Source organism: Salvelinus namaycush, chromosome 39, assembly GCF_016432855.1.
Source record: "Salvelinus namaycush isolate Seneca chromosome 39, SaNama_1.0, whole genome shotgun sequence".
In the NCBI taxonomy this organism is placed as follows: Eukaryota; Metazoa; Chordata; class Actinopteri; order Salmoniformes; family Salmonidae; genus Salvelinus; species Salvelinus namaycush.
Genome location: NC_052345.1, coordinates 17377934 through 17387240, shown reverse-complemented (window position 1 = coordinate 17387240; position 9307 = coordinate 17377934). Strand labels below are relative to the sequence as shown.

The 9307-nt window shown below is 40.4% G+C and overlaps 2 protein-coding genes across 2 annotated transcripts in view; both read left to right on the top strand.

Moving 5' to 3' along the window:
• The first annotated feature begins 521 nt into the window (after positions 1-521).
• LOC120032916 (26S proteasome non-ATPase regulatory subunit 12) lies at positions 522-6872 on the top strand. Its single transcript, XM_038979178.1, has 11 exons — positions 522-647; positions 1307-1366; positions 1507-1635; positions 1992-2099; positions 2280-2384; positions 3145-3294; positions 3717-3851; positions 4092-4204; positions 4628-4802; positions 5059-5136; positions 6214-6872. Exons 1-11 carry the CDS (start codon positions 522-524, stop codon positions 6421-6423), a joined length of 1389 nt encoding a protein of 462 aa, XP_038835106.1. The 3' UTR covers positions 6424-6872.
• Positions 6873-7646: 774 nt separating this feature from the next.
• LOC120032877 (probable helicase with zinc finger domain) overlaps positions 7647-9307 on the top strand; it is a 59420-nt gene continuing 57759 nt past the window's right edge. Inside the window, exon 1 of the mRNA XM_038979100.1 lies at positions 7647-7686. The gene's annotated coding sequence lies outside the window, so the exon portion shown is untranslated. The remainder of the gene's footprint in view (positions 7687-9307) is intronic.

The window sequence follows — 9307 nt, the reverse complement described above, 5'->3', positions numbered from 1 at the left end:
AGGAAGGCCTCAAGACTACATCATCATCGTCAATTAGATCATTTGTAAGATATTTGGGTTTACATTCACTTTACTTGAAATGCCTCCTTCACAGAGACAGGGGTCTTTTTGTTATTGGCCCACTATTTTAATGCTTTAAAAAAAGATACCAGAATAACCTAGAAAATAATTCTGGAAATTATAACGTTTCACCCTGAGCACAGTTTCCTCCCATCAACAACCTATTAATGGAAAAAAATATTAAACAATATCAGTGAGGACAGCTGGAAAGGTTAAGTTGAGAGAGAGGGATGCTGTGTGAATAAGTAAAGATTGACTGTCAAAACGTCTGACACAAATAACAACAATTTTTTATGGTCCTTCTCTGGGTCCTTCTGGCAGCCTAGGTGGCCTTTGCAGTTCATTGTGATTGGCCGGTTTTCCTTCACTTCCTGTAGTTTTGACACAACTGCAGCGGGCTAGCAGCAGTTAGCGCTTAGCAGAAATTTCACTTGTAAATTCGCCGTAGTATTCAGCTTACGATGTCGGAAAACATGTCTGCAGAGGTGGAGCGATCAGAAAGATCAGATGGCAAGCTTGTGAAGATGGAGGTTGACTACAGTTCAACTGTAGATACACGTCTACCGGAGTGTGCTGAAATGGCAAAAGTAAGTTGAGTATGAATGAGGCCAGCGCTGGCTGAGTCATGGTGCATCACGAATGTTAGCAGAATGGCTAGCTAGCTTGTTAGCAAATAAAGGGCTGTTTGTAATAATAGGCAACATTGCAACAGTATTGCAACAAAGTATCACAAATATTGAGTCGATGTACTTGTAAGGTAAGTTATACATCTCTTAGTTAGCTAGGTAACGTTAGCTACAGTAATTGTTTTCGTCAGGTAACTTCTCTCGTTAACGTTACCTACAGACTCTACTAGTACAGTATCTTCGCTCTTGGTGTTATGTTATGCTTACTAGCCGGTTTGGTCGATTGTATACTAATTTATCAACCAACTACTAACGTAGGTACCACAGTTATTGTTTTTCGAAGACCCCTTTACTTTTAGTTAGAAATATACTAACGTTATAGCTTGCTAGTGAAGTTTTTCAGTTTTAATCATGTGTCAAAGCTGACAGAAATTTGTTGACATCTTTGGCTTTCCCAAATCAGACTGATCAGCAATGACATTATGGATGATACAATTTTCATTAGTATTTTTGGTCATCCATCTCATAATTTGATCATGTGTGGTCATTTTAAATGGATCTTTGTAAGAATTGTCTGTCATTTGTCCTGACTGTAGGATTGATCTGCTCTGCTTTTCTAGGAAGGTAGGCTGCAGGAGGCAGTTGAAAGCCTCTTGTCGCTGGAGAAGCAAACGAGGACTGTGAGCGTGAATTCATTCATTTATTTCTAATTAAACATCATACTCCATTGAGATTAAACTATATAAATGATCATACTCCTCCACTAATCACATAGCTATCTTTGTGAGTGACATTGTCCTCTTTTTATCCATCCGCACAGGCTTCTGACATGGTGTCAACCTCCAGAATCCTGGTGGCCGTTGTGCAGATGTGCTATGAAGCGAAGGACATGGACGCCCTAAATGAAAACATCATGCTGCTCTCTAAAAGGAGGAGTCAGCTCAAAGGGGTGAGAGTTGGGGCTCCTTCTTTGAAGGGATACTAAGAGAAGGTAAAACATTTGAGGCAGGGGTGTATTAATTAGTGCAAGCAGTTGCCAAAACGTTTTGCAATAGAAAATGGCTTGCAACGCAACAGACATTTATGTTGGACAAATTGAATGTAGGTCCCTCGTTTTTGTTCTGTTTGCCAACATTTGGTTTATCGTGAATACACCCCAGGTATGCACCAGTAGGTTAAGGTGCTTTGCCATCAAAACAATGTTTTCTTCGTGTCATTTTATGTGTTCCAAGACAAAGTAAAGTGTTGCCTGATATTAGCTCTTTCGATATATAACCTTCTCTTTTGCTTTGCTTCTCTTCTCAGGCAGTTGCTAAGATGGTGCAAGAATGTTACAAGTATGTAGATACCGTGACCGACCTGACCGTTAAGCTGAGACTCATTGACACACTACGCACAGTGACCGCTGGCAAGGTACGTGGTGTCATGAACTTTCTCTGATTATCCTTACTTGGATCATCCTAAAATGACATTAAGATGATATCACCAATCATGCATATTCAGATGGCATAAAACAAATATTTTACTTTTGTGGGTTCAAGTCATGTCTCCATGCAATTCAAATGCGCTAACGTCTTTGTTTCCCTCACTCAGATCTATGTGGAGATTGAGCGGGCCAGGCTGACCAAAACATTGGCCAACATCAAGGAGCAGCATGGCGAGGTCAAAGAGGCCGCAGCAATCCTCCAAGAGCTGCAGGTAAGGGGCTTTCGCTGGCATTCCTTGGCAGTTTTCACAATTTCTGAGACTGGAGGTATGAGGTTTCAACCATCCATGTTGCATGAAGCTATTTGACTTACTGGACTGAATCTTCAGACACAAGTGCAGAACTCAAACTGGCGGCCAAATCCCCTTGACATCAAATATATATATTTTTTAAATGTCAACTTCATATTCATCATCTCCAGCACCACCCCGACATCAACATATGTGAAAATGGCAAGTTTCTTTGTTTTGTAGTACAAAAGATGGAAGAAAAGTGTTTCCAATGACATCATTGGTGTGCATCGTGTGATTTTAACCAATTATGAGTAGGCATTGTCATTGGAAACACTTTTCTTCCATATTTTTTACTACAAAACATAGAAACTCGCCATTTTCACATATGTTGGGGTGGTGCTGGAGATGATGAATATGAAGTTGAAAACTGCGAAATTTCCCTTTTCATCATTTCAGTGAAAGTTGGCTGAGACACCATAAATAATCTAAATAAAATCTTGTATCTGTGAAGTGTTGTGCCCTCCATCAGTCCTTATTGAGGGCAGGACCACTACAACAGTTGTTCACAAACCATTCTTCTCCCGGTCCAGGCTATGGTGTTGCACAGCTGGGCCGTGTTCAGTAGGCACGAAATGGGAGGGGTATTAACTGAACTTGCCGAATGAGAAACGTTTTGCTACGATATGCCCTAATGAACATGACCCAGGGCTCTGACAACATGCACTCTTTCACCCTACAGGTGGAGACATACGGCTCCATGGAGAAGAAAGAGAAGGTGGAGTTCATCCTGGAGCAAATGAGGCTGTGCATCGCTGTCAAGGACTACATCCGCACCCAGATCATCAGCAAGAAGATCAACACCAAGTTCTTTACAGAGGATGGCACTGAGGTGAGAGAAAAGAGGAAAGCCAAAGAGTTTATTCAGGCTGGGTGTTATGATATGGCCTCCCTCCCAAATGGCACCCTGTTCTCTATAAAGTGCATTGCTTTTGACCAGGGCCCATAGGGGTCTGGGTATGCTATGTAGGGAATAGGGTTCCATTTGTGGTTTTGTCTATTGGGGTGGAGGAGGAACTACCTAAACATTCAATGTTCCAATCAAAACGTTCACTTTCATTTCCTATTTCGGAACAGTTTGACAGAAAACAATATTTATTTCTGGCAAAATATTGAAGTCAGATTTTTCTTTTCGGCTGTTTGGAAAAAATGACTGTTTGTTTTGGCTGTCTACGCTGCTCCTGATGAAGAAACATAGCAGTTAAGAACCAAGCTGCAATATTTTTAACCATTTACCTCATTATTTTTCCTTAGGAGTCTAAGCTGAAGTATTATAATCTGATGATCCAAGTAGACCAGCACGAGGGATCCTACTTGTCCATCTGCAAACACTACCGTGCCATCTACGATACCCCCTGCATTCTGGAGGATAGCTCCAAATGGCAACAGGTAAACACTGGTCTCAGAAGACTGTTTTTCTTTTAGGCTTCAGCTGTACATTTTTTGTTTCTGAGAAAAATATTGCTCTGGCAGCAGGACTTAGTTGGAGAGGGTGTTAGTGAGTGTACTGCACACTGATTGGCGTAAATAGAACTAAGATTGGGTCTGCCTTCACAGGGGACTAAGACGTTACAGATTACACCTTTAAAATACATAACAATACAACGCTAATGTTCTTTCCTGTTCCAGGCCCTGAAAAGTGTTGTTCTGTACGTGATACTGGCTCCCTACGACAACGAGCAGTCCGACCTGGTGCACAGAATCAACGAAGACAAGAAATTGGAAGAAATACCCAAATACAAGTAAGACATTAAATTGCATTATATTCCGGTGCTTTAATTTCTCCCCTCAAATACCAGAATGTAATCTAGCTTCGATGGTTCATTCCTTAAAATCTTCAATGGTATAACACATTATTTCTCATCAGCAATGCCCAAATATTCCTCATCAGAAGAATGTAACCTCGAGATGATTCATTCGTAATAATCTTAGCATTCAATACTGTTTCACAATATTCCTCATCATCCAATTCTGTAACACAGTAATTAACTATATATTCGCCAAGGTACCATATAACCTAGCCAATTCCCAGTGGTGAAACCTAGCTAAGCTACCAACTGCATATGCTTGATCTTTGTGGTACGGTGAAACCTAGGCTAAACTCTGGTGCTATTGCCGTGCTGTGGTTCGTCTCATCATGGTTTCCCTCTTACCTCTCCGTCCAGGGACCTCCTGAAGCAGTTCACCACCATGGAGCTGATGCGTTGGGCCTCCCTGGTGGAGGATTATGGGAAGGAGCTGAGGGAGGGCTCCCCCGACAGCCCGGCCACCGACGTTTTCAACTGCTCAGAGGAGGGCGAAAAGAGGTGGAAGGACCTCAAGAATAGAGTGGTGGAGCACGTAAGTAATTTATGGAACTGCTTTCATGGAATATCTATAGATAGAATATCACAATTACTTTAGTGGGATAGTTTGTTTTATCAAAGGGTCTGTGGTGGGATCACAATGCTGTCTCGTTGGAACATGGTTGCTGAAAAATGATCTGGGAACGTCCCTTTCCCATCTAGAATACTTTCACGTAATTGGTATTTTTGATTCCAGCTATGTTATGTTGCACCGTTGCTTATTTTTGTGTTTTTCTTAATCTCTCCTTTAGAATATAAGAATTATGGCCAAATATTACACAAGGATCACAATGAAGAGGATGGCTGGCCTCCTGGACCTCTCCATAGATGTAAGCACCACCAATCTACTCTTTACATCTGTTACATTTTTGGCAGGGGATGGAATTCTTACTGGTCCTCAACCCTAATGAATGCAGCCTTAAAGGATAGTTTTCCCTCCAAAATAAGGTTTAAACTGCAGCTCCGTATGATGCGTCTCTGTTCACGCCAGGGGAACTGAACAGGAGTGAACGACTTCGCTGAAACTTCATACGATTGTTGCATTTCTGTTTTCTTGCGTTGCACTTGCATTCAATAGCATCTATGAATTGCATGATTATGCGCGGTATTGACGTCAAGTTTTGTTGTTCGTATGTACGGGATACACCGTCCAACGAAATGCTTAGGCAATAACCAAGGACACGGATGGTTCCTGATGTTGTGAGATTACCTCTGGTGTTTACAGAACAACAGATGCTGTGAGATTAGGAAGTCAGAACCGGCTGAGACAAAGCAATTGTAACAGTAGAGCAAAGGAATGTATGAAAGCGTATATTCTTATTTTAAATATATGTAGTTCTGTCACTGTGCTGTACTTGTCTGCTAATGTTATGTATTATGTCATGTTTTCTCTTTTGTCTGGACCCCAGGAAGAGTAGCTGCTGCTTTAGCAGTAGCTAATGGGAATCCTAATAAAATACTAAACTACAGATTTATATACCTTAAAGGTCAAATCAAAGGTAGACTTAGAGATATGATGTAATGTACAAAGTAAACAGCATAGTGGGTCAATTTCCGCAATAACTTAAGCATTTTAAGTGCAAGGCTAAACTTCTCCGCTGTTTTGGTCCCATTGCTACCACCCTGTAACGGTGTGAAGAGAACCCATGCGCAGATACTGTGTGAAAGCGAGGTCTTGCATCTCGCTCATTGCAATATATGCGCGGCGCTACTCGTGGCAACTTAATTTTCGCTGAGTGGTCGACAGTTGAGCTCAATCCATATTCTCAACTTGATATTGGAGTGTGAAAAACATTTTTTTGTTGAGTTATCTATAGAAGTACTATAGTACCCTAAATGAAATGTGTGATTTTGTTATTGATGGTCTTTGAAGACACCGATTCTAACATCTCTAATATCTCTTGCAGGAGTCTGAGGAGTTCCTCTCCAACCTGGTGGTGAACAAGACCATCTACGCCAAGGTGGACAGGCTAGCCGGGATCATCAACTTCCAGAGGCCGAAGGACCCCAACGACCTGCTCAACGACTGGTCCCACAAACTGAACTCCCTCATGTCCCTGGTCAACAAAACCACACATCTCATCGCCAAAGAGGAGATGATACACAACCTGCAGTGATGAGGACCGAGTGCATTGTTTTCTTTTTTTTCCTTCTTTACTTTATTGAGTTTTTCTGAATTTACATTGATGAATGAACTGTTATTCCAATGTCAACTGCCCACATTTTTGGAATAACAAATACCACATACCACACGCAAAGTTGAAGCATTTACAATAAACAAGTCTTACGGCCATATGTCTCGTCCCACTGATGTAATATAAACTACACTGTTTAGAGTGGTCATATCTCTCGTCCCACTGATGTAATACGAATTACACTGTTTAGAGTGGTCTCCCAATTTATCTACCACAATTTGGGCATGTACTTTGTTCTAGAACCTAGACCACAGAGGGGCATACGCTGTAAATGTTTTATCTCCTGTTCCAACTCTCTTTTACATGTAACCGTCATAAGGGATTTAGTGTTAAAGCATTTGCAACTTGCTGTATTAAAACATTTGCTGTGAGTTCTTGACGTCTTTTTTTAATGTCTACTTCGCAATGTAAACAAACTATTCTCACATGGCATAATGGATATTATTTTGTTGAGTATTGTAACAGAAAATGTGATTGTTACGGCGTTTTAACTGTTGTCAGATCAAGTTAAGAATACTTGTTTAAAAGCTGTGAAAGGCAAACCTGACAGATGCAGCTTTTTGTTGTTGGTTTGAAAGGTTTTGGATCCTCTGTAGCTATCTAGTGATGACTGTAAATGTTACAGGATGCACAGCTGACACTAAATCAAGACTTATTTTGTGAGCTTATGTATTATATTGACAATTTCTACCTTACTGTGTAGTTAGATCCATATGAAAATACAAATATAGCAGTTATATAAAAGCAAAGACAATGGGATATTATGTAGAAATAAAATTCAAATGTAGTTATGTACGATTAAACATGACCTTTCTATTGTTTTAATTATCCAAATCATCTATACATCAAAATATCTCTGAAAATTGTCCAGATAGTAGCCTATATGAGGTGGACAAAATACTACACAGAATGTTTTATTGATGTAATATTGTTATATAATTTACAGTGCTCAGCTAGGTGAAACCTGGAAACTGGTTTATGCAATTATCTAGGGAAATGTATGAAAACTGGGATAATGACTTGCTATAAAGACTGGTATATGACTTGGTTAGGAGTTTACAATGGTCAAACCCCAACCTACACCAAAAAGACCCAAATCCCCTCAACCTTCAGATGAGCTATATCCCACTATCCTTTGCGATGGGCTGACAAGTGGATCCAAGATGGCGTAGAAAGTAAAGCTAGGTAAGTGTAGACTTCCTATTTTCAGTCCTTTCAGTTGTCTTTTTCAGTGGCAAGGACACCGACTTGACTCCCGTCTGTAACACATTCTGAGAGTAATGAAGGTATACAATTCATGCCGAGTCCACAATATAATGTCATGTCACTTCTATACGTCTAAAAACCGAGCCAAAATTACAGGCCCGGGCAATATCGCTAACGATAGCTCGGAAACGTTAGTTGTGTATCCATTCTGCATACGTTTTGGTCAGCATGCTAGCCAGATGGCTAACGTTAGCATGCTAGTTTGGTGCCAAAGCCAACGCGAAGGGCCCTATTTTGGCTGACGTGCAAACTGCTGTCGACAGCACCATTTTCTCACTATGTGCTCATGATGAATTCAACGACAATTATTATGGAACTGTTTTATGTTTTTTCTCGTAATATTGTTGTAAATTGTGCCAATGCAATGGTATTGGCTACTATCGCTCAGTGAGTCTACAGTCTTATCACAAAATTATTGTTAGCCCACCTAGCTAGCAAAACGATTTGCTAATCTAATTTCTTTGTTTTTAAGGTTAGAAGCAATACATTTCCATGGTTCAAATTCCTCCTATATTTAATCATGTTGCACACCAATATGTCACAATAGATAGCTGAATGGCTTGATACAAGCTAATGTGAGCTAACTAACTAGATCACGCCACACGACTATTGCACTGTGGTCCCACCAAACATGCGAGCGAACTCGAAGCCAGCCACAGTTAACGGTGCTTCTACGGTGTTGTTTTAGCTAATACCGACGAGGGACAAGTTACTAGTTAACAATAGTGGCTCGCCAACAGACACGGTACATTTATTATTAACTGACCCGTTATCTCAAAATAGACTCTTTTTGAATCTCAAAATAGACTCTTTTTATATTTGTATTAGTCTATAGGAGTGCCTTTTTTTGGAGCGATCATGCCGAGTAGGGCATTGTGTTTTGATCAAACTTGCCATTAGGTAAGCACTAGCTAAACCATAGCGATGTAGTAACTAGCTAGCTAACAGCCTACAAATGTCGCCCTTTCATTCATCTTTGTTTATTTGAAATAATGCGTTTCATTTGACAGTCAAATATAATTAATGACTCTTCTGGCCATTACTTGCAAGCCACATGGTTGTCATTTTGCTCTTACAAACTGCCATAGCATGCTCATGTCATGTACTTGGCTGTCTCAATTTCTTGTCTATTGACCAATCCATAATAGTAAAAAAGTTCAAGCTAATAGACTTAAAGATGCCAAACAAAAAGTGTTGGCCTATATTTGGGCCATCAAATATGTATTTTCATTCCAACGTGCTGTGAGTGGTATTTCCACAACAGTAGTTGTAGCATTTCCTAAAATGCTTTGAATACTTTGGTAACCTGCCTCTGAACCTTGGCGGTATCTGAGGTATTCCTTAAAAGATAATGTTACACACAAGTTCTGGGGGATGGCCTTGGTGTTGGTTTAGGCTAGGACTATGGCATGACTAAAATATAGCCTAAGCAACCTAGCTTATACACTCATCTTGGTCATCGTGAGGGAATTGAAATGTGTGATTCACTTTGTGGAAACTCTACATTAGACACTGAGTGGGGTGTCCACCCACTTTGTGC